Raw genomic sequence first — 26,431 nt, forward strand, 5'->3', positions numbered from 1 at the left:
AACAGATATGATTGTTCTGTAACTTTATAATATTCATTACCTAATTTTAAGCTATTAAACAACCACATGAAGGAAAAATAGGAATAAGCAAGTTAAGTAGTCTTTTTTCTTGTGATACTTAGATAGAGACATCTAGAAAAACAGAGGAAAAAAAAAGATACAAAACTGTTATTAGTGTCCACAACATAGTTTACAATGCACACAATCCTAAAAATTATAAAAGCCTATACACAATTTTTGAATTTACCTGATATTCTGTTTAGACGATATACCAATTATTAAATTGATTCTACCAACCACAGCAAAGAACAAAATGCAATTAATTATGTAAGCCCTTTTATATTATAAGAAGAGGGGTTAGTACTTAGTACTAAAAAAACACAAACCAGTAACTTAATGATAGATCACTCAAAGATAATGCAACACAAGGGAGAAAAAGAATGTAAATACATAGATAATATAAAAAAAACAAATGAAATTTTTCAAAAGATATATTGGGTTTTTCCTATTCATATTTAGATAGAAAATCTTAATTCAAAGCAAAATAAACTTAAATTTCTTGAAGCTTCATCCCACTCTACTTGCGAATAATGTGCTGAATTTACAACAAAATCAATCACCCTTGTATAATATATATTAGAAAACAAAATATACATTGAAAATATGTGAAATTACACGGGTATTTAATAAATGCAGAATTAGTATGCAGAAAATTTAGTTATGCAGAATTAGTCTAAAAAATTCAATGTCACTTTTGTTTCATTATGTTGTTTCATAAATTGCTAGCCATTTAGCTATCTCCCTTTTGAATAATTTTTGCAGTGTGAATATTTGGTTTCTTCTCAAATTGCAGAATACTCATAAGCTGTTGGGAAAGAATGCTTATGTTCTTAGTCTTTAGATCTTGTATCATGTGTGCGTGACCGTTTAGTCAATGCTTATGCTCTTTCAATTTGTTTTGACTCATCTCTTCTGTCATGATATAGGGGAAATGCTCTACTGGGTTTGTCTGAAACTGGACTAACTATGATTCTTGGGTATGTTGTATGCTACATGACTTTTCTTATTAGTTAACTCAGCTTTTAAAGTCAGGACTATCGATTTCATTCTATAGGGAAACAGTTTTGTAACATTCTCTCCAAACAAGAAATCTGTTAGGTGCTATGCTTAAACCTTGTCCTATTTGCTCTTGCTGACAATTACATTAGCTAATAGATTAAGTCATTGCTTGCTAATTCAATTTCTATTTTTAATTTGTTACCTATGTGTAAAATTCAGTTCACGTTCTTGGTTGGTTTTTGCTATTTTTAAATTAATGAATTATAGAGTATCCTATTAACTATAGTGTATTGTTGTATTGCATTGTCGCTTGTTAGACTTTTTTTGTTTGTTTGATACAGCTGAAGTTTAAATCTGGGACATGGGGATGGAGGAAAACTAGCTTAAATATATCGAGTGTTGTTACTTATTAAATTTGTTGTCTTCTTATAGTTTGATATTTGTCTAATTAAATTAGAAAAAAAAAAGAGTTGACACTGGAAAAAAGAAACAAGTTGGCTTTATTAATAATTTTTTTTTTTTTTGTGTTTATATTTATCAAGGTTAACAATGTACCCACATGAATCATGATGTGCAACTTTAAGATAAGCAAGGTAACGGAGATTGGAGAATGACTAAATTATTTAATAGGACTAACGACTTGTGAATGATTTTGAGCTCAAAGCTCCATTTATGTGACTTTAGAATTTTAACTATCAAGCATCGTGTTTTATTATCTATCCTTTAGAATTTTATTATCTATCATTTATGTGATCGTCTCTATCATGCTTTGCCGTGAGGAAAAAGTCTAGGGGCCAGCAACTTTTGTATTTTCTGGCCAGCACTTAACCATCAAAACAAAAGTGAGTGATTTCCCACCATTAGATGTAATTTTACACCATTAAAAATACTAATGATGGCCAATTGATGGTTATAAAACACCAAAATTGCTGGCCCCTAGCATTTCTCTCGTGTGAGAGAGGAATAACCAACTTCAGAGATGATGAGAACCTCAGAGTTGGTGATAGAATTAGAGATAGTCTTCTTGAAGCCATTGAAAGATCCAGGATGTCCATTGCTGTGCTGTGTCAGAACTATGCTTCCTCCTCATGGTGCTTAGATGAACTTGTGCAGATCATGAAATGCTCTGACAAAGGAACAACACGACCAGTTTTGCCAACTTTTTATCAAGTGCATCCATCAGATGTGCGGCATCAAAGGAATCAATATGAAAAAGACATGATAAGCCATGAAAACAGATACATCAATGATTTAAACAAAGTAAAAGAATGGAGGTTAGCTTTGTATGAAGTATGCAGTCTAAGTGGAAAACATTGTGGCATGAATAGGTGAGTTACCATTACTTAACGATGTTTTAGATAAACTAGGTGTATCCCTCATACAGAATACATTATTAGGTACCAACACTCAAAATTAAACAACAGATACCAAAATACAAGGGTGCCTAATAGTACAAGTCATGACTTGATTAAACAACCTTCCAAGAAGAAAGTGGTGGGGTATCAGAGATCTTCCATGTACCGATATCATTACCATATCTATCACCTTTGACAGCATCCGCAGCAGCGAAGGACTCGAGCTCTGCCATTTCTTGTGGTGTAAGTTTCACAGACAAAGCACCAATGTTTTGATTAAAGTTCTCAACTTTAGTGGTTCCAGGAATGGGGCATACATCATTTCCTTGGTGGTGAACCCATGCCAATGCCAGCTGCGACGGGGTGCATCCCTTCTTTGCAGCCATTTCATTGACCCTCTCGAATATAGCCTTGTTTGCCTCCAAGTTCTCAGGTTGGAATCTAGGCATATTCTGCAACACAAGGCACAAGACATAAGAATATATTATTGTATCATTGATGAACATTGAAATAATATATATACAAGGAAGGTTGAATATGAAAATGCATTAGTGATTGCCATGAATTTCTGAAATAATTAAGCCGTCAGACAAACCTTCCGGTAGTCACCCTCAGACAAATTCTCAATCAATTTTGTTCCTGATGAAAGGAATCCTCTCCCAAGAGGACTATATGCAACAATTCCAATACCAAGTTCCCTGCCAGCAACAAATTTAGAAGCCATGAGTATAGACATTGTATCATGTTGTCTAATCAGAAGTACTAAACAGAAAATAAGGTAACATGACATGTTTCGTATTTCGTGGACAGAGCTATAATGCACTGAGGAAAAAATTGGTGCAATGATCTTAGCATAATTTTGCACAAATAACTTCTATTGATTCTATATTACTGGATCATCTTAGTCTATCAAACACCAAGTCATTCCCTTAAAACGCACCTGCAAGTTGGAATTATGTCTTCCTCGACATCTCTTGACCACAGCGACCACTCCAACTGCACGGCTGTTATGGGATGAACAGCATGTGCTCTTCTGATTGTTGAAGCTGAGGCCTCAGATAGACCAATGTACTTTATTTTTCCCTCCTCAACAAGCTTCTTAAGCTCACCAATCTTAATTAAAATTAAAAAGGAAACGGGGTTAGGCCACCATAAACAATTAGTATATTTTCATGATCTAATGTTGAAACTTGGAAATAGAAGCATTATAGATTTATAGGATTCTAAAAGCCAATTGGGCTTTCATATAGTTAAGAAAATAAGATAAAGATGATGTTCATTGAATTGGTCAAATTCAAATTCTAGCACACTCCATGCTCTGGTAATGAGGTGATGAGTTCAAAGTATGTATACAAAAACTAATTCACACAAACATTTCTCAATCTAGAGCAAGAGAAAGGATCAAACCGTGACTTCAACCGGAACACTTGTATCGATTCGGTGTTGGTAATAGAGATCAATGCAATCAATATCAAGTCTCTTCAAGCTTCCTTCACAAGCAGTTCTCACATATGCCGGATCTCCACGAACCACAAATTTCCCCTCACTATGGGTGGCTCCGAACTTGGTTGCCAATTCAACCTTCTCTCTTACCCCTCCCTTCAAAGCCTGCCTCAAAATTTCATGATGCAGATAAACCATCACTTAGTCATGATCAAATAAAAAAGCCAAAGCAAACATTTAACATAAAAAGACATGATATCTCAACATATAAGATCAATTTCAACAACATAGTATAGAAAGTAGAAACAGAAACAGACACTTGTAGCCTATGAATATCCTATGGTTACAACTCAACCATTGCTACAAGACTTCCTATATATATCTTATCCCTAAATCATCTTATTGGATTCTATCATCTATGCCTTAATCTATGTGTGTGAGATATCTATTATCTAATTAGCTACTTCTACATGCAAACCAACGAGTTTGTTATATGAAAAAGCTAAGAGAAAGAAGCATCAAAAGAAAACAAAAAAGGGTATCTGAATCAAGGTTCAAGTAGGAACCTTTCCAAGTAGAATTTCATTGGTGTGAGGGCCATAAACATCAGAAGTGTCAAGGAAAGTGACCCCACTTTGAACAGCATGATGAATAAGAGCAATCATGTCAGGTTCAGGCTTTGGAGGTCCATAGAAAGCAGACATTCCCATGCATCCAAGTCCTTGTTGAGACACTTCCAAGCCTTGTGACCCCAGCTTCATTCTTCCAACTTTAGCCATTGCTATGTTTGTGATGATGGTGTGTGCTTGCAATTATGATCAGTGTCCAATAGTGAATGAAGTATTTTGAATCCTAAGCTGTGTTGCTTAAATAGGCTGAAATTATGGCTAATTAATTATCATTATTAATCATTACGGAAATGGATCCTCTCCAGTTTTTTCAACACTTGAGGAAATATAATGTGATCTCTCACTATTAATTTTATAAGTAGGACTAAAATTAAATATAAGAGAGAGAATAATAAAGGGTAAGAGATCACAATTGACACTATCCAATTTTTTCTTCGCTGGAGAGGATCCACTCTCAATCATTACTTAGATATTTTAATCTTGTCTATAAATAAATGAACACGTGTATTATTGATATAATTGCAAATTTCAGTTATTTTACTCATATATTTGTTTAAAAAAATGGTTTTATATATTTTTTATTATTAAGTTATTAATTATAAAATCCTTAAATTCTTTGAGTACAAATAATATCTAAAGTTTTATTGAAAAATTTAATAGAACATTGTTGCACCGCTTGTATGAAAGTTTTTACTCTTGACGTATGTTATTGCGTCAACTGTGCTTGAAATTTATTCACTTGACGTATGTACATACTTAAAATGTTGTCGTATTTGATATTGTTACAACACTTTCAGCTTTAGATGTTATGATTATTCTTGACTTTTTACTTTTCTTATGTTTTTTAGTATTTAATATTTATATTGGTTGATATTTCCATTGGGATTTGCCCCCGCAGAAATTCAGTTTTGAAAACCAAGTTCTATTTGGCTTCTCCTTAAAAAATTAGACAAGGTTTTTGCCTTTTTGGTAGCTTATTATTATTATGTTGAGGTCTTGTAGTAGGGTTATACACTTATACTAAACTAGATCACCATAATACAGAGGAATTCAAGTAATGTCTGGTTTATTGTTATTTCCTGGTCCTGCAAGTTTATTCATTTATTCAAGCACTAAACAATCGTAAATTGGAACTTTAATTTTTTTTTTTGTCCACGGTATTCATCGGCATGACAGGTTAAGAACAAATTTGTTGTAGATTTGAGTTCTATTTAAGGGATATACAATACCAAATTTAAACCCCAACACTTGTTTAAGCGGACGAGTTAACCACTCGACCAACTTAAACGGGTTAAATTAGAATGAGACCCGCGTGATACGTCGGGTAAATTAATAATAGTATATAATAAATATTAAATTAAATATATGTAAAATTAAAGTAAAATTTAAAAGGTGTTTTGTTTAAAATAATTTATGTATAAAAGATTTGGATGTTAGAATTTTACAAAGTGACATTTTTATTTAGTGGTTTTATTTTTATATTTGTTTTAGTTGATGAACTTAGTCTTCTTATATGACGCTCGTCCTCCTTTTTCTTTATTGGTTATTGTTAGAGTTGTTGCTTTCTTCTTTCTGTCATAGATTCTTGTGAAGGCATTTTTTATAAATTGTTGAGTTGTATGCAGTATGCACTTTCTATTGTGTTGTTTATTTCATCTTTGCATGTATGTTCTTCTAAAGATGTGTATTGAATTTGTATAATTTTCTTTCTCCTTAATCTCTTGATGTGCATGGAGTTTTCCAATGAAATTTACAATAAAAAGAACAAAAATGTGTAGAATTTTTTTTAAAATAAGCTATTTTTAATAAGAATAATTGAAATAGTATAAAATGAAATTACTTGTTAATATTTTTTTTGATCCACCTTATCAGACAATGTCTCAAGTGTTGCAAATTTATCTATCTATTCTTAATATATAAAAGTAGGTACATAAGTTTACCCACATTGCTTCTAAGTTATTTCTCTTCTTCTACTAACGCCATGTTAGCACCAACGCTTACTTGGCAAAATTTTAGAATCCACCACTCAAATCTTGCCAAATCAACTTTTATTTTCACATAAAAAAAACTCAAAAAAAACTAAAAAACACAATAAAAACCAACAAATTAACTTTCTCCAAATCAATCCTTATTTCTAAAACAACAAAAACACAAATTAACATTTACCCCAACAAAAAGCTCTCAAAACCAAAGAGTTTATTACATTTCTCAAACCCTCACCCTCTTAGCACCTCTCCGTACTAAGATTCTATTTCCTCCGTCCTCTTCCGGTCCCTCCTATTTCCTCTATCCTCTTCCGGTCCCATGAGCCATTGTTTTTTCCTCAAAACAAATTGTACATCGCGATGTCCATCTCCGACAGAGCCGCTATGTAGGGCAAACTCCATTCCTCCTCTTGCGGTTTTCCTGCCAGAGCTCAATTCTAGGTCTCAGACCAACGTCACCATTCGACGCCGCCAACGTAAAAAATTTGTCTCAGGTATCTTCCTAAAGATTTTCAACTTTGTCGTTTACTCTTCTCATTGTTCAATATCATTTTCATTAGCCCTATTTATTTGTTATAAATAATAACATTTTAATTGTGAACTCATTGCAAGTAGCACAAGTTTATGTATTCCTCTTTTGTAAACGGTTCTGTCCAACACTCGCAACCAAAATTAATGTGCATTTAAAATTATTGCTCCTTATATATTATCGATTGCAATATTTCATCATCAAATTATAAATTGTTATTTTACATGTGGAGTACTTCTTCTACAATTTATATTTACGTGTTCTTCTTTTTCAAATTGTTATTCTACATGTGCAGTATTGCTTCCACAATTTACTTAGAATGGATTATCATTCTTTGACCATGTCTTATTCTCTTTGTTGTAGAAGGATTTGTAGTGGTAATGACAGACCGAAAGAATTAATACCCAAAATTGCTAGATGAAAATCAACAAATCACTATTTAGTAAAATATTTTAAAAAATTAAAACAAAAAATTCTTATCTATTATTATTCAATTGAAACATCAAGTACTAATTAAATACAATAAATATACATTAAAAGTGTCATAATAATAATAATTATTATTATAAAAAAATTTCAGTTACAAATATTCAAATTCTACAACTTATACATATTAGAGAAAAGGACAAATAGGTCCCTGACCTTTTGTTCCGCGGACATTTTCGTCCCTGACCATTGAAAAATACTTTTAAATCCCTGACCTTCACAAAACTTGGACAGATCAGTCCCTGACGGAAGCATTTGGACAGATTAGTCCCTGACGGAGGCATTTGGACGGAGGGACTGATCTGTCCAAGTTTTGTGAAGGTCAGGGACTTAAAAGTATTTTTCAATGGTCAGGGACAAAAATGTCTGCAGGACAAAAGGTCAGGGACCTATTTGTCCTTTTCTCTACATATTAAGACTCTTACTACTCTTCATTTCTTAATCTCTTATACTAATTGTCAAAAATTTCTTAAATTTAATATAACATTTTTATATATTTTTCATTCTCATTCATTTATTTTTTTCATTATTTACAAAAAAAAAAATCGCAAGAAAAGACAAAGTGTAGCCATTAATGCAAATCGAAAAAAAAAAAGAAAATGCAGTTTTGTATAACTCTAATATAAATAACCTATGTCTTTTTTAAAAATAAATAAATTTAAAATCTATTTATAATATGTTCTCTAAAATATTTTTAATATAATATTTATTAAAATATACTATATAGTATAAATGATCTACCTCTCCACGCATTGCGCGGGTCTCACTCTAGTTCAAAATAGTATTGAGAAATGTTCAATTTAAAAATACAATTTAAAAATATAATAAATATGTTTGTTTTGTACATTTTCATCTAATATATTCATTTCTAAGTAAAGAAACTCTTCTTCATTTGTGGGTGTTAATATTTTTCATAGACGAATCATGCGAATTTTGATAAACCAATTGTCTATTTGTTTGGTAATATTAAAGAATGATGCTCCATTGAGTAAGTTTGAGATGTTGTGTAGTGCGAAAATAAATTTCTTATGCTAAATTTGATGTTATTTGAAGAAATAGTGATAAGAGACTTATATAAGTAGTTCAAATAGTATGGAATTTGAATATTTATAACATAAAATTTAGGATTAACTACCAAAAATGCCCTCAAATTATTCAAACGTTGACAAAAATGCACCCGAATTTTACTATCGACAAAAATACCTTTAAATAATTTAAAAATGCAACAAAAATACCCAACAGTAAGTATGTATTTTCAAAAATTACCTTAGAGATTGAATTTTGATACAATTTTTTGTAAGCATGATTAAAAAAATGAGATATTATTATTCTTAAAATTTCGTAATTTTTTGCTGAATATGTATTTTTTTGTGATTTTTTAAAAGTATTATTGGTTGTTAATAAAAAAATTACAAAAAAATTATATACTTAACAAAAAATCACCAAATTTTAAGGATAATAATATCTCATTTTTCTAATCATGCTTGACAAAAATCGCATCAAAATTCAATCTCTGATATATTTTTGGAGAAATACATATTTAATGTTAATTTTTTTGCAAGATTATCTAACATTAAATATGTATTTCTCAAAAAATACATTAGAGATTAAATTTTGATGCGATTTTTTGCAAAAATGATTAAACAAATGAGATATTATTGTTCTTAAAATTTGGTGATTTTTTGTTAAGTATATATGTTTTTTTATAATTTTTAAAAGTATTATTGGTTGTTAACAAAAAAATTATAAGAAAAATATATACTTAACGAAAAATCATCAAATTTTAAGGATAATAATATCTCAATTTTATAATCATTCTTGCAAAAAATTGCATCAAAATTCAATTTCTAAGGCATTTTTTGAAAATATATATTTACTGTTGGGTATTTTTGTTGTGTTTTTAAATTATTTGAAGGCATTTTTGTCGATAGTAAAATTTGGATGCATTTTTGTCGGTGTTTGAATAATTTGGAGACTTTTTGGTGGTTAACCCTAAAATTTATTATGATTAATAGATTATTATGACATTTGTAATATGGGTGTTTATTACATTTAATGAGTTGTTTATAGAAATTAATAAATTGATTATTGGAATTATAAATTTATTGTATTGTTTATAAATTTATAATGGTAAAATATAATAAGTATAGGGATATAGATTCTTATAGGTTACAAATTTAGTTAGACATTATTAATTTCTAATTATTGTCATTGGTAATTTTGAGGCATAATTTGTATATATTTCTATTACTTGTATATTTTTTTTGTATATTTTATTTTTTATTGATTTAAAAATAATAGTTGAATTCGCAAAAATTAAATGATTGATTTTAAAATTTTACCAAATAAGCAATGTTGCTGACATGACATTAGTAGAAGGAGAAAGATGTCTTAAAAGTAATGTAAATAAATTTATCCATCTACTTTTATATATTAAGAATATATATTTTATTGATAATTTTTTTGTTCTAGTTTCATAACAAGATTTTAAACATTTGAAACAATTTTCTTCCGTTTATTATTAGTGCATTTAAAATAGAATATCAGTGCAATGGAGTGGTGTGTTCTTGCAACTATGAAAGTGAGATTATCAAGAATATTGTTCAAGAGGTCTCGCAAAAGCTTCCTCCTGAACCACTATACATTAAGCATCCAATTGGTTTTGATTCTCACTTTGAAGCAGTAGAATCACTTTGGAATATGGAATTTGACAATACCATTTGCATGCTGGTCATTTATGGAGATGGTAACAAGACCACATTTGTTTGGGAGTTGTTTAACAAGTTTCAGCATCAATTTGAAGCTGCGAGTTTTCTTGATAAAGTCTCTGAAAAATCAAGAAGTGCTGATGGCCTAGAAAACCTCCAGAACATACTTTTGTATGAGATGGGTGTGCACAAAAAATCTAAGCTGGGAAGCACATTAAAAGGATATTCTTATATAAAACAAACTATCTGCAATAAAAGAATCCTTCTAGTTCTTGATGATGTTGATAGTACAGAACAATTTGATTCATTGGCAGGAGGAGGCGATTGGTTTTGTCCTGGTAGTAGAATTGTTATAACAACAAGAGACGACAATTTCCTAAATAATCAAGTGTTACATGGATTTAAGATTAAGAAATATTGCATTAATGAAGGTGAATTTGAAGGAATGGAAGGTGCTAAATCCAAGATCAAAGTCCTACTACCCTAAATATTGTTAACAAAAATGGGAGTGCAATATTGATAACTAGTCGTAATGATAGTGTGACAAACTATACAAGATCAAAGTCCTACTACCCTCCATTGCTAGATAAAGATGAAAGTTGGATATTATTCTGCAGGAAGGTGTTTAAGGGAAGGGAGTGTCCTTCTGGTTTAGAACCAATTGGTAGATTAATGGTCAACAAGTGCCAAGGTTTACCACTTGCTATATAAGTATCATGCTATATGATCAACAGTTCCTTGAATACTCTAGGAGACCTTAGCAATCTTCGTGTTCTATAAGTAAATTCACCTGGGGTAGATAGTGGTGACTCTCTTTGCCTTGCTACTTCATTTTCACCAACCTTATTTGATTTTTTAAAAAAAAATCAATTGAGTGTTCTTTAATATGTGAAAGTAGATTTAAATAGTTATATTAATAGTATTGTAAATTTTAAAATTTTTAGCTTTAATAATTAAAAAACTCCTAAATCTTTTAGTTTATAGCAGTTAAGAAGAGGCGTCTATTACATTTGACACAAAAACTTTAAAATATCGTATTTTTATTGTTGATCTGTTAAGTGAATTTTTTTATGGATATCAGTAGTTTAGAAAAGGAGGGTTGACTTTAGGTCTTTTAACTTAATTTTCTTCAAACTGAATGGATTTGTAGTATTTAACTATCTGTTGAGTCATCTCGAATTGAAAAGTTAGAGATACTTTTAATTTGTCTCTTGTTGATGAAGTAGCTAAAACATAATTTTAAAAAGAGATAGATGCTGTAAAGTATTTTTTATTATAAAAAGTGGGAGACAATTTTATTTTATCTTTTAGAAAAGAAAATCAGAATCAGAATAGAGAGAGAAGTAACACAGCGATATATCTTGGTTCGACTACTTTGTACAATGTAGTTTACATTATGTCTCCATCACAACAATAATAAAATTTTAGTATCTTTAACTAAAATTACATTCATCAATTTTTCTAGGATTCAATCTAATTCTATCTAAAATAAACCCAGCTTCTACCCAAATTAGATTTGATTAAGACATCGTAATAGATTTACAACCATTAGGTGCTCACTCAACTTAACAAAAAAATTCTCTCAAGATCATCATAACAAAAAAAATATATATACAAGGTGTAGGAACCGCTCTTTCAAAAAAAAATTTAAAAATAATAATTAATTAGATGATTTTTATGTCATAGATAATTTTATCTATTACTCTCTCTGTAATATATCCTAGTAATATTTTAGAAGAGGAAATGTAATTAATACCAGTCAAAAAGTCAAATTGGATTAATTATGATGTTTGTAAAAAATGATAGAAGCTAGTTAGTGAATTTTTATAATTCTCTTTCTTCTTTTCCAAGAAAGAATTTAAGCCTCATGTTTATACACTATTTTCTAAGATAATTCTCTACCACTCATACTTTTACCATGTGGTAAACATGCTCCTAATCCTAGTAAAAAAACACCTAAACTTGTCAATCCTTATCCTTTTTCTCTCTTTCAACCGAGTTCTCTCTCTACGCTTATTCATTAATTAATTTTCACCTTAGATAATTATATATAACAATTAGGATAAGATCGATTACTAATCATGACTAGGACAATTTATTACTATCTTGTCTATTTTACTTCAAAAAATTATTCATAGCCATTAGGATAAGATCTACAACTAAGTGTGTTTTTGGATTACGGTTTGCAAACTGAGGTTTGTATAAAATTGATTTTGTAGAATTGATTTTGATCAAAAGTGAGTTAGTATTCCGTGGTTTATGTTTGGTAATTCTTATTCAAAATGGATTATAGTAAACTAAATATTGTTTGAATTACATCATTCAAAATTACTTTTAGATAAAAAATTACAAAAAAAGACATGAATTTAAATAATTATTTTATGTTATCTTATAATTTTATTTTAAATATTTAAATAAATTTTAATATTTTTTTTAGTATTCTCAATATTTTTTAGTACTCTAATAGGATTAATAGAATTATAATACAAAGTTAAAAAAATATTCCATACAAAAAGAAATAACAATAACAGTAAAGAACTCATATAAAAAAACAGAAATTTTATAAAAAAATAATAATATACATAAGAGAGTATTAGAAAAAAGTATTATAAAAAAAATAAACATATGAATAATGAAGGACATAATTGGTACATAGAACCTAAAGTTCAATCCAACGTGAAAAGGTGAACGGAAAAGCTAGAATTTTTAGCTTTTGGTAAACTTGGGTTGAAGGCAGAAATCACTTCTGCGTTTACAGCATAAAAATATTGCCAAACATAAAAATGAAGCTTTCAAGAAACTCAAAGGAGCTTCTCTTTTTTCCAACGCAAATCCAAACACACCCTAAGTCATGACAAGATGTGATAAGGATCATTAATTATCTTTTTATCCATATTTACCTTAGGTGATTATTTCTAGACTTTAGGATAAGATCAACTAATAGGATATGATTGGATAGTGACTAAGCACAATTAATACCATTTTATCCACTCTTATTTTCTTTAATGAAGTACTTCTTTGTTCTTTCGCACTAAATTATTATTGACTATGTAGAGTGTTTTTTTAATGTCCTAAGTCATTAGGATATTACAAATATTTATAGTACTCTTAAATTATAAGGTGATTCAAATTATACTCTACATAAAATTTGTTAGTGATCATTAATTAACTTTTTGTTATTTTTAACTTAAAAATAATATTTAGTGATCATTAATTAACTTTTTGTTATTTTTTTTAAACTCAATACCTTTTAAAGTAAATGAAGTTGTAGCTACAATGAACAAAATGTCTAATTATATCTAGATGGAAGATTAATCTATAATTTATTATTTTATTTTTTATGAGAAAATGAAAAAAGACAGAAAAGAATTAAGAAAACATATAGTATTTGATTTTGAAATGAAATACTTTGTTGTATAAAAATTCATAGCTTGCAAATGGAAATTTAATCACAATGTTGGTAGACAAGTTCAATGCCTTTTGTTATGAAAAATAACACTTGCTCATAAATACGCATCAAACACTTATCATATAATTTGCTAAAGTATAAAAGTTGAATGAGTATGAATGGGGCCAACTTTTGTCTGCATAGCCATCATATTGTCAACAAGCATCAATTTCATGATAGACTCTCAATTTTAAATCTTTGCTTTCTATATCTAAAACACAATCAAATAAGATGACTTACATATTTTTATCAGAATATATATAGACTTCTTCTAAGTATTACTTATATCAGAAAATAGAATCTTCACAAATACCTCTATTTGAATAGTAAGATCTGTTCAATTTATTATTGGATGGCAAATTATTATGATTTATTTTTTGTGTTTTCTTTATTTAAATTGAACTTTGCAGAGTTTTGTAAGAAATACATGGAATAATAAAATAGATTAGGACTATCAAAGTTGAATGCATTTTTAAAATTGTATTAATTAAAACACTTTTTTTCTTTTTAAATCTTTAAGCGATTAATAATTGACACCTTTACATAATAGTTTATTAATATATAATAGAAACAATTTCAATAGTCAACTTCACTTCTACATAATAGCAAATTTATCTTTTTTTTATAAAAAAATTTTGTTAAGCTGTGTTCTGAAAATTATCGATTGAAAAAAAATGTATATATCCTTAATTCTAATTTTTCATCTAAAGATTTAATTATTCCTCTAAATTTTCATTTACTTCCAAATTTTAATTTCTCTCCACATTTATATTTTCACAATTTCTCAAAGTTTTTTAGTCTCATCATTATTTAAATTTAGAAAAAAAAAACACTTTCCAATACTAAATTCCACTAATATATAACACATTTTTTACATATATATTTTTATTTTTTTCAAATTTAATTTTGAAACTTTATTTTCTTATTATTTGTGATCAATGATGAGTTTTATTTTTATTCTAATTCTAAAACTTCTCTTTCTTTGTTTCGTTCACATTGACAATTGTAATAAGATTTTTTTTAGCCATGTATAATTGCAACAAAAATATCATATCCCGGTAAAATTATGAATATAAGTTAAAAGCTTTAAAAGAATTGAAATGATGCAAGTTTTCTTTTTACACATGTCGTTTTATATAATTTAATTTAAAAGGTTCTTTTTTCTCAATCTAAATAAAACTAAATATTTTTAATATTTAAAAAGGTTTCTTAAAAAGTTCATCGCTGAAATAATTTTTTCTATTTAATTAAAAAAAAGATAAAATAAATAAGATCATTTTTTGGAATAGTCAATCCAAAAACCCTTCCCTTCCCTTCCCTTACCTTCCATTAGCTAGTTTTATGTTTTCAAAGCAATTTGAAGTCCAGGGTTGAGTGAATTGGTATATGAATTGCGAATAGCTCAGCAATCCAAACATGGACAAAAAGAGGCTGAAGCACACAGTGAACAAAGCAAAAGAGGAATCCACCATGGAGAAGAAGAAAAATGACAAGAGTAAGAGCATTCACGACATCCTCCCTCTTGACCTAATTCACAGAATCCTACTGCGGGTGCCGATTAGGCATCTCGCTCGCCTCAGGTGCGTTTCTAAACTCTGGTGCTCTCTAATTTCCGATCCAGACTTTGCGGAATCGCATCTTCACCTCTCTCTCGCACCCACCCACCCATGCCTCCTTATTCACCTAAGAGACTCCACGGAAGCTTTCCTTGTTCACCTAGAAGAAGTATTTAATGGCGATAATTACCAAGTGAAAGAGGTATCTTTCCCTTTCAAGAAGAAGCCACCTTCTAAGTTTTGTGTCATGGGATCTTGCAGAGGGTTTGTTCTCTTAAACCGACAGCCATATTTTTTTGTAGTATGGAATCCACTCACCGGATTCAGAAAAAGAATATCTTACTCTTGTCTGGTTCATCGTAGTAAGCTCAGGCGCTTAAATTTTTCCCGTGATGCGCGTCTGTATGGATTTGGTTATGATGCGTCACGGGATGACTACTTAGTTGTTGTAGCTTCGCAGGATGGTGACTGCCAACACTTAGATTGCTTGTCCTTGAGAACCAATTCATGGATTAATCTTGATGCTGCACTCCCCGAATCATTGGGTTATATGAAGCGGCAATCTCCTGGGTTGTTCTTGAATGGCTCTATTCATTGGTTATCTTACTCTCTTCAAGAACATTACAATGAAAGTCTTCTTATATTTGATTTGAAGGAAAGAAGTTTCTCAGAGATATCTTTGCCCGAGCAACTCATAATGCATGGTCCTGCCACAATTGTCATACTAGGAGGGTGCCTAGCCTTGTATTATCAGGACTATGCTGTTGAATTTAAAACACGCATATGGGTGATGAAAGAATACAAAGTGAACTCATCTTGGACTTTGTATGAGATTCCTTGTTTAAAGTTTCATCCTCTATACTTATCCAATGGTAGTGATATTATGGCACTAGATCCTACTCCGATATCTGGACCATTAAAGTTTGCCAAATATAATATCAGAGAAGAGCTGCTCCAACATTTTACATGTCCTCATCTTCAACAAGATGCATACTTCTTTGCAAGTTGCACTGTTTATACAGAGAGTCTCTTGCTACTCCCTAGTGATATATAGTAAGCATAAGGATAAGAAGAACAATAATGTTATTTAGCTCTTCTGCTATGCTTCACACCACATTATTCCGAATTTGAATTTTTTAAATTTTAGTTTTTTATTTTAGAAAATAGAATGAAATCTCTTACTATTAAATATTTTTTCTGTTATGTTTTTTTTTGTATTTACCTATAAAATAAATGGTAATGAACTAATTTCACAAGTTCAATTTGGAGAGGAGTGGTACCTCTGCAAATTAAGTTTTTTGGATGGTTTGTGCTAGTTGGTAGAGTTAATACAAAAAAAAAAGTTTAGTAGATTAGATGTTATTATTCAGGTGATAATATATGTGTATTTTGCAAGAAGGAAATAGAATCTATTCATCATTTATTTCTTTTATGTGAACTAATATGGCAGATGTGGTGCACTTGGTTGAGGTCTTTTGGTAGAGTTTGGTCTATTCTTGGAATTATGAGAGAATTGAGAGTTGGACGGACATGCACATTCGAAAACAAGAATAGAAGATGTAGTTGACTGAATTCTTTGCAATGATTTGAAACATCTGATTGGAACGTAATGACAGGATTTTCAATAATAAGAAAGTAGGTGTTGAGATCATGTTTCTCAGCTACAAAAAATAGATTGGCAGTGATCCTTTTGGTTATTGATGATAATGCTAGAAATGACAGGAGATTTATGAATTTTGTATGCAGTACTGGATGTTGTCTAGTTTATTCTTTAAAATAAAATTCAAAATTTAAAAAATCTAAATTTCATTATTTCTGCTAGTTTTTATTACTATTTTGTAATTGATGTAACCGAGCAAGATACATTATACATCTTGTTGCATTCAGATGTGACTTCTGACTATCCATGTTCAAACTTGATTTATCAAATACTTTGGGGATTATTAATCGCTATCTTACTTTCTAAAGATATTTTTTATGAAATAAAAAAGGTTAAAAATTTTTTTAAGCTTGGAATTTCAAATTACTTTGAAAACAAAAGACTAAAAGAAGGAAGGGTCAGATTTGGATTAGCAATTCCAAAATAACAGCAGAAGTTTTTTTTTTGAATTATCAAAAGTTACAGAATGTGTGTTTGGTATTATTTGAAAAAAGCTTTTAATTTTTTGAAAAGTTAATTCACAGCTTTTAAAAAAAGTAGAAATATATTATTTCTCCTTTTCGATAAGTCATTCTATTTTCTTAAAAAAATTGACTTTAAAATGAAAAAATATACTTTTATTTTTCACTCTGTGAAAATGTTTTCTGTTTCTGCTGGAAATCGTGACCCTCTATCACCATTTGTATGCAAGATTTCATCTGTTAGAAACACTGACATTCCACCATCATTTTCACGCAATGTTCTATCTGTTGGAAGTATTGGCTCTCCACCACTATTTTCACGTAATGATTTATCTGCTAAAAATATTGACCTTCCAACACCATTTTAAAATAATGTTCCATCTGAATCACTTACTTCATATATTTCTTTCAGTTATTTTTTTATCATTTTATCACTCTATTTTTATTATTAAATTTGTATTTAACATTATTGTGTGTGATATGAAATCGTAGTTTTAATTTTATTTTTTTCACTTATAATTTTATTTTTATATAGCTTGCTATTATTTTTATAGTTAGTTATAACAAGTTATTGAATTATTTATCAAAATGTTACAACTTTAAAATAAGTAATTGTATAACTAAAAATCCAAACACAAAATAACTTATTTATAAGATGCGATTAATAAAAATCCTTATACGTTAAGCTCTTCTTTCAAAAGAATTTATTCAAGTTGTTTTCCTGCTAAGATTTTATTCTATATATTTAGATTTTTTTTAAAAAAAATTCAGAAAAATCTTTTATTGATAACTTTTCTATTCATAGCTTCATAACAAGATTTAAACATTTGCAACAATTTTCTTCCATTTATTATTATTGCATTTAAAATAGAATGGTCATTGCAATGGAGTGGTGTGTTCTTGCAGCTATGAAAGTGAGATTATCAAGAATATTATTCAAGAGGTCTCGCAAAAGCTTCCTCCTGAACCACTATATATTAAGCATCCAATTGGTTTTGATTCTCACCTTGAAGCGGTGGAATCACTTTGGAATATGGAATTTGACAATACCATTTGCATGCTGGTCATTTATGGAGATGGTAACAAGACCACATTTGTTTGGGAGTTGTTTAACAAGTTTCAGCATCAATTTGAAGCTGCGAGTTTTCTTGATAAAGTCTCTGAAAAATCAAGAAGTGCTGATGGCCTAGAAAATCTACAAAACATACTTTTGTATGAGATGGGTGTGCACAAAAAATATAAGTTGCGAAGCACCTTAAAAGGATCTTCTTAATTATAAAAAACAAAGTCTCCACAATAAAAGAATCCTTCTAGTTCTTGACGATGTTGATAGTACAGAACAATTGGATTCATTGGCAGGAGGAGGTGATTGGTTTTGTCCTGGTAGTAGAATTCTTATAACAACAAGAGATGACAATTTCCTAAAGAAGAATGCTAGGGGCTAGCAACTTTGTGATTTATAGCCATCAAGTAACCATCAATGATGGTTTTAATGGTGTGAGATGGATGTGAAATTTCATCCAATGACTCACTTTTCTTTGTTGGTTACATGCTGGCCGGAATTTAACAAAGTTGTTGTCCCCCTAGACTTTTCCTTTCCTAAATAATCAAGTGTTACGTGGATTTAAGATTAAGAAATATTGCATTAATGAAGGTGAATTTGAAGGAATGGAAGGTGCTAGATCCAATCAGAAGCAAGATAAAGTCGTTGAGGAAGATATGGTGGGCTTTGAGAATATCTTCAACGATGTAAGTAATGACAAGTAAGTCGGTTCCACCAGACACGTCAGGAGAAGACTGTTTGCCGAATCTTCAAACTCTCCAACTTGTCACTCTTGAAGAAGGATTGACGATGTCCTGCGTTGTTAATGGAAGATTCCCCATGCTAAGAAAATTGGGTTTGATATAAAAGTAAGTAGACAGAGCATGAACTATACAAGGCTTGCATCACCTAAAAAATCTAGAAAAAACTCGAATTAGTGGAGTTTAAGGAATTGCCATTAAAAGCACGCGAATTTCCTTCCAATATTACCAAGATACAGGAATATCAAATCCGGTGTTGGAGTTAATGGGTTACTTTGCTATTGATTTTCGCTGAACAAAGGCAAGAAAAGCATCCCTATATTGCTGGTTCTAAAATAAGTAAATTCATACAAGTTATGATTATTGTCGTGTCCTATATCCTCTTTTCTTTTTTAATCTACTATTGAATTTGACCATTCTTTTTTATGTAGTAAACATAATTTGCTTTTTAATATGGTAAAACGTGTCGCATTTTACTACAATCACCATTAAAGTGACTGTTAGATTCAATTTGCTTTTATAGCAGTTTAATGTTAATCTACTTTATTCACTTCTATTTTGAGTTTGCATTAAATAGATGAAATATTTATTGTTGCTCTAGTTTGATCTATTTGTTTTTGATTGAACGTTTCTTTTACTTATTAGTTTAAGTAATAGGTTGATGTAAGAATATAAGATAAAATTCTAGTAACTGTTAAATAGCAATCTGATCAAGAACAATTTTTTGGTTTCAAAGGAAGAATGAGAATAAGAACAACAAAAAACTAGACAGCAAGCTTGTCAAGAACAAATCTGTGGTTTCAAAGAAGCACATAGGCCAAGAAGTGTACATTAAGTACTTAATAGTGGATTGACCACCAAACTAGTGTTGTCACAAGTCACAACTCACAAGCCCAGGATGTTACAGGTTTGAAGGATTGAAGGGTGATATTTTTAGGTGGGACATGCGAGAGAGTTAACTGGAGAGCTGTTCTATTTTGGTTATTGTGAGGTTTGGACTTGGATATAATGGTAGTGTTTGGTTTTAGGCTTTTAGCCTTTTAGTTTTAGGTATGATGCACTTTTATATCTCTGGAATACTCTTGTTTCTATTTTTTTTCTATAAGAATTTTTTTAATGAGATTTCTCTTACATACATGCCTTGGCGAGTGCCCTGCATGATGGTGTTGTGAGGTTCCTTTATGTTTTAGGAAACGCTAGGGAGACAAAAAAAAACCAGCTAGAACTTGTCTTATTTAGCATTTATTAATTGTCGTAACTCGTAACAATTAATGAATGCTAAATAAGGCAATTTGTGGTTGTTTTTGACTGATTTTCTTTGGTTACCAAATATTTCCATTATGTTTTGAAGTGTCGCTATGTTTATGTATTTAAGCCTACGTATCTTTACAACTTCTCTGTTTGAGGAGAGTCGATTTACTAAATTAGGTTATATATTTGTCCTTTGGTAAACACCTAGTTCAGGTAAGCACCTCTTCCTCTACATCAATTCTTTGGTTAATTACCAAAACATTTTGACTAACGTTTTTATCAGTCACGTGTTGATTACTTGTATGACATTAGGATAAATCTTATGAGTTAAATTTCATTTTGATGTACCTAATATTACAAGGATATGCATAAGCTAAAAATTATTTATGGTGTTGCATGCCAAACCTGATGTCTATCTATAGCAATCAGACATTAACGAAGCATGCTGAAAGAGCTAAACACTAAAACCTCACCACAAGACTAGACTTTAGAAAGTAAGCCAGTGATTAATAATCCCCCAAGCATTTGATAAATCAAATTTCACCATGGATAGTCAAAACTCAGATCTGAATGCAACTTGATGCACAATGCATCTTGCTCAGTACTTTTACATTAATCATAAAGTAATAAAAACTAGTAGGAATAATGTTGTGCAAAGCATTGCAGAATAGTTACATAACATTATTGTTCTTCTTATCTTTATGCTTACTATCACTAGGGAGCATCAAGAGAGACTCTGTATATACACAACTTACATAGCTGTAAGCATAGTGTCGAAGATAAGGAGGACAACTAAAATATTGGAGCAGCTCTTCTCTGATACTATATTTGGCTAGCCTTAATGATGTAAATACCGAAGTAGAATCTAGTGCAATAACGTCACTCCCATTGGATAAGCATAGAGGCTGAGAGCGTAAACAAGGAAACGCATACAAAGTCCAAGAGGAGTGCACTTTGTACTCTTTCATCACCCATATGTTGGAGTTTAGGTTTGGTGAGAATAACTTCGTGTTCTAAAAGTAACTTCACCAGGGGTGGATAGCGCTGGCTCTCTTTGCCTTGCTGCTGGAAGCTTTCCAAATCTTGAAGTGCTTCATCTGACACAGACGAATTTCAAGGTTACTTTGCTATATTGATTTTCACTGAACAAAGGCAAGAAAAGCATCCCTATATTGCTGGTTCTAAAATAAGTAAATTCATACAAGTTATGATTATTGTCGTGTCCTATACCACCAAATTAAAAACTACCGATAACTTGTTCCCACTGGCATACAGCATAGTTATAGCTTCCTTATCCTTTTTTCTTTTTTAATCTACTATTGAATTTGACCATTCTTTTTTATGTAGTAAACATAATTTGCTTTTTAATATGGTAAAACGCGTCACATTTTACTACAATCACCATTAAAGTGACTGTTAGATTCAATTTGCTTTTGTAGCAGTTTAATGTTAATCTATTTTATTCAATTCTATATTGAGTTTGCATTAAACAGATTTTGAAATAATTTTTGTTGCTCTACTTTGATCTCTGTGTTTTCGATTGAACTTTTTCTTTTACATATTAGTTTAAGTACCAGGTTGATGTAAGAATATAAGATAAAATTCTAGTAACTGTTAGATAGCAGTCTGATCAAGAACAACTTTTTGGAAGAATGAGAATAAGAACAACAAAAAACTAGACAGCAAGCTCATCAAGAACAATTCTGTTGTTTCAAAGAAGCAGACAGGCCAAGAAGTGTACATTAAGAACTTAATAGTGGATTGACCACCAAAATAGTTTTTGCCACTTAATAAATACTCGTCCTTTCGGACCACCTACTTCAGGTAAGCACCACTGCCTCTACATCAATATCAATACTTTTTTGATTAACAGTTTTATCAGTCACATATTGATTACTTAAATGGCATTAAGATAAATCTTATGAGTTAATTTCATTCTAATGTGCCTAACATTATAAGGATACACATCAGCTAAAATTATTTATGGCGTTGCCAAAGCTAAGTAGAAAGTAAGGGTAAAGGTCACAGCCTTAGAAATAACGAAGCATGTATAAGATTTTCATGGTCCTTAGAAATGAAAAGGAGCTAAACCCTAAAACCTCACCACAAGACTAGACTTTAGAAAGTAAGGCAATGATTAATAATCCCCCAAGCATTTGATATGTCAAGTTTCACCATGGGTAGTCCAAACTCATATCTGAATGCAACTTGATGCACAATGCATCTTGCTCAGTACTTGTACATTAATCACAAAGTAATAAAAACTAGCAGGAATAATGTAGTGCAAAGCATAACAAAATAGTTAAATAACATGATTGTTCTTCTTATTCTTATGCTTACTATCACTAGGGAGCAGTAAGAGACTCTCTGTATATACAGTGTAACAATAGTTGTAAGAATAGTGCCGAATATGAGAGGGACATGTAAAATGTTGGAGCAGCTCTTCTCTGATATTATATTTGGCAAACTTTAATGATCTAGCCGGAATAGATAGAATAGGATATACTGCAATAATGTCACTACCATTGGATAAGCATAGAGGCTCAAACTCTAAACAAGGAATCACATACAAAGTCCAAGATGATTGCACTTTGTATTCTTTCATCACCCATATGTGTGTTTTACGTTCAACATAGTCATGAAAATACAAGGCTAGGCACCCACCGAGTATGACAAATGTGGTAGGACCACGCATTATGGGTTGTTCAGGCAAAGATATCTTTAAGAAACTTCTTTCCTTCAAATCAAATACAAGAAGAGCTTCATAGTAATGTTTCACATGAGAGGAAGCAAACCAATGAATAGAGCCATTCAAGAACAACCCACGAGATCGCCACTCCGTAAGACCCAATGGTTTGGGGAGTGCAGCATCGAGACTAATCCATGAATTGGCTCTCAAGGACAAGCAATCTAAGCGTTGGCAGCCACCATGCTGCCAAGCTACAACAACTAAGTAGTCATCCCGTGACGCATCGTAACCAAATCCATACAGAATCGCATGATCGAGAAAATGAAAGTACCTTCCCATATTACGAGGAACCATACAAGAGTAAGATATTCTTTTGCTGAATCCGGTGAGTGGGTTCCATACTACAAAAAAATGTGGCTCTCGGCTTAAGAGAACAAACCCTCTGCAGGACCCCCTGATACGAAACTCAGAAGGTGGCTGCTTCTTGAAAGGGAAAGATACCTCTTTTACTTCGTAATTGTCGCCATTAAATACTTCTTCTAGGTGAACAAGGAATGCTTCCGTGGAGTCTTTTTTGAAGAGGTACCCATGGGTGGGTGCGAGAGAGAGGTGAAGATGCGATTCCGCAAAGTCTGGATCGGAAATGAGAGAGTACCAAAGCTTCGAAACGCACTTGAGGCGGCCGAGATGTTTGACCGGAATCCTCAGTAAGATTCTCTGAATCAGCTCTACAGGGAGGATTTCGTTGATGCTCTTCTGCTTCTTCTCCTCCATGATCGATCTCTCTTCAGCTTTGTTCTTTTGTTTAGGGTTTCTGCGTTGGTACAACAGGGGATTTTTTTTGTGGTGACTGGTACAACAGGGGATTTGAATCTGCTTCTGAACACAAGGGATTATTTGATAAACTTAGAAAGTATTAAACCCCAAATTGTTATTTTGTAAACTTATGGTTATGGGTAATAATTAAAAAGATTTGTTTTTAAGAATATAAAAGGATAAATTATTTTCTAGTTATTTAAACTCTTATGTTAGATATATGAATAAAGTGATAATTAGGAAGATTTTGACTTTAAACTAATTAATCTTAAAAGATATATATTAATTTAATTTTTTGAATAATAAATAATAAATACATGATGTTCTTTTATCATTTTATTAATTAAAATTTAATATTGATATTTATATGTATTGTTAATTATTTAAATGTGTCTATCTATAAAAAATAATTATGTAGATTATAATTTTTGGAAAAACTTTACATAGGATTTATTATAAATATAGAATAGTTGATAAATGGTATATGAAAATTTAAGAGATAATAAATGTTTTACCGTTCAAAATTATATCGTTTTTCTACTTATGTAACAGTAACGAGACATGCACCACTATAAATAATAAAATATATTGACAATATTTTATATTATTCATTAACAGAAAAATATACATGTCTATTATTTATTATTTTAAAGTATCTAATTAATATTTTGTTTAAGGTCTAATTAGTCTAAAATTAATATTATTAAAAATGTAATTGTCACTTTATTTTAGATATATTATTTTTTTAAAATATAATATAATAATAATTATGTTAAATGTATATTGAAAATTAATTATTAAATTATTTATCTACATAAAATACATATCAACATATAAAATACATATTAAAAATGAGGTAAAAGAATATATATTTATATACACAGTGAGAAGCTTAAATTGTCTTCTATTCCACTATATTTTGTGCGCAACAAATCTGCCTTAAGAAGCTTTAAATACTTAAAATTAATCGTATTAACAATGAGCAAGATTAAAAAGAAAAGTGTATATTTTATCTATATAATTAGTAAAATAAAACATCTTAAATTTTGTATAACTTGATACTTAAGCTATTATAAATCTCAAAAAGTAATGTCCATTACACTGAATAATATAAAATTAACTTTCTTTCTTATAATAGCGTAAGAGTAATTTTTATGATATAAAATTAAAAATAATTCTATAAAAAAGATATGTGGCAGATATGGTTATTCTAACATTACAACATTTTTTACCTAATCTTTAGCTGTTAAACAACCAAATGAAAGAAATAGAGATACAAGACTGTTATAGTGTTCACATCCCACAACATAGTTTAGAATGCAAAATTTGTAACACAATCTTAAAAATTGCAAAAGCTTATACACAAGGATATGAGTATGTGCATTCATTTAAGATACTTGAGACTCAATCGGGGTGTAGACTGTCCAAAAGAGGATCATCCTGGTCCAATCTGCAACTTTCCGAATCTAGAGACTTTAATTGTTGAGCTTGCTTCCCATTATAACCTCCCTCATGGAATATGGAGGCTCAAGAAATTGAGACATCTTGAAAGGATGTTATGCGTGGCTAGTAAAACCATTCCACCTGACACATCAGGAAAAGATTATTTGCCGAGTCTCCAAACCCTCCAACTTGTCACTCTTGAAGGAGTGACAATGTCCTCCATTATTAATGGAAGATTCTCCAAACTAAGAAAAATGGGATTAGAGTGAAATGCCAAAAGTAAGTGTACCGAGAATGAACTATTACAAGGCTTGCATCACCTTAAGAATCTAGATAAGCTAAAACTAGTAGACTTTAAGGAATTGACATTAAAGGCACATGAATTTCCTTCAAAGATTCCCCAGATAAATATAATGATGTAGTATGATCCTGATGAACTTAACTTTAGCTTGAACAGTCTAGGAGAACTTACCAACCTCCGTATTCTCAAAGTAACCTCACAAGGGATGTTCAGTGAAGACTCTCTTAGCCTTGCGGCTAAAAGCTTCCCTAATCTTGAAGTGTTTCATTTGAAAGGGATGGGTGTCAAAGAATAAATACTAGAGAAAGGTGCAATGCCATCTCTCCAACATCTGATCATCAAAGACTGTAACTGGGATGAGCTTCCAGAACAATTATGGTCCTCGACTATATCAACAATAATCTTGATATTGATTTTGACTGAACAAAAGCATCCATATATTGCCTTTTTTTTTTTTTTTTGAAACAAGTAAATTCATCCAAGTTATGATCACTATCATGTCCTATACCACCAAATAAGAAACTAGCATTAACTTGTTCCCATTAACATACAGCATACTTTAGCTTCTTTATCCACTTTTTTTTTTTAACTATTGAATTTGACCCATCTTCTCTAATATACGGTACTCTGATGTAATGTAATGTAGTAAACATATATAATTTGCTTTTTAATATGATAAATTGTGTTACATTTTACTACAATCACTATTATAGTAGATAAGATCAAATGGATTTCTTGATTAGCTGTTATATATCATTCTTTTGTAGCATTTTAATGTTGTTTTATTTCTATTCAATACTATTTTGTCT

At 30.5% G+C, this 26,431-nt stretch overlaps 3 protein-coding genes and 1 pseudogene across 3 annotated transcripts; 2 read left to right on the plus strand and 2 right to left on the minus strand.

The window, feature by feature from the left end:
* Positions 1-1,822: 1,822 nt before the first annotated feature.
* Positions 1,823-19,086, plus strand: LOC110271639 (TMV resistance protein N-like). Its single transcript, XM_021122660.2, has 3 exons — positions 1,823-2,377; positions 10,044-10,625; positions 18,974-19,086. Exons 1-3 carry the CDS (start codon positions 1,966-1,968, stop codon positions 19,084-19,086), a joined length of 1,107 nt encoding a protein of 368 aa, XP_020978319.2. The 5' UTR covers positions 1,823-1,965.
* Positions 2,393-4,699, minus strand: LOC107635553 (putative aldo-keto reductase 2). Its single transcript, XM_016339050.3, has 5 exons — positions 4,424-4,699; positions 3,822-4,022; positions 3,355-3,527; positions 3,010-3,112; positions 2,393-2,866 (listed from the first exon to the last, which is right to left on the minus strand). The coding sequence occupies exons 1-5, from the start codon at positions 4,634-4,636 to the stop codon at positions 2,528-2,530; spliced, it is 1,029 nt and encodes a 342-aa protein (XP_016194536.1). The 5' UTR covers positions 4,637-4,699; the 3' UTR covers positions 2,393-2,527.
* On the plus strand, positions 15,029-16,289 carry LOC107638179 (F-box protein CPR1-like; annotated as a pseudogene).
* Positions 19,087-21,176: 2,090 nt separating the features above from the next.
* Positions 21,177-23,993, minus strand: LOC107635556 (F-box protein CPR1-like). The gene is made up of 2 exons (XM_016339052.3): positions 23,038-23,993; positions 21,177-21,470 (listed from the first exon to the last, which is right to left on the minus strand). The coding sequence occupies exons 1-2, from the start codon at positions 23,834-23,836 to the stop codon at positions 21,253-21,255; spliced, it is 1,017 nt and encodes a 338-aa protein (XP_016194538.1). The 5' UTR covers positions 23,837-23,993; the 3' UTR covers positions 21,177-21,252.
* Between the last annotated feature and the right edge of the window lie 2,438 nt (positions 23,994-26,431).

This window comes from Arachis ipaensis, chromosome B4 (assembly GCF_059453495.1).
Source record: "Arachis ipaensis isolate K30076 ecotype BB chromosome B4, ASM5945349v1, whole genome shotgun sequence".
Taxonomy (NCBI): Eukaryota; Viridiplantae; Streptophyta; class Magnoliopsida; order Fabales; family Fabaceae; genus Arachis; species Arachis ipaensis.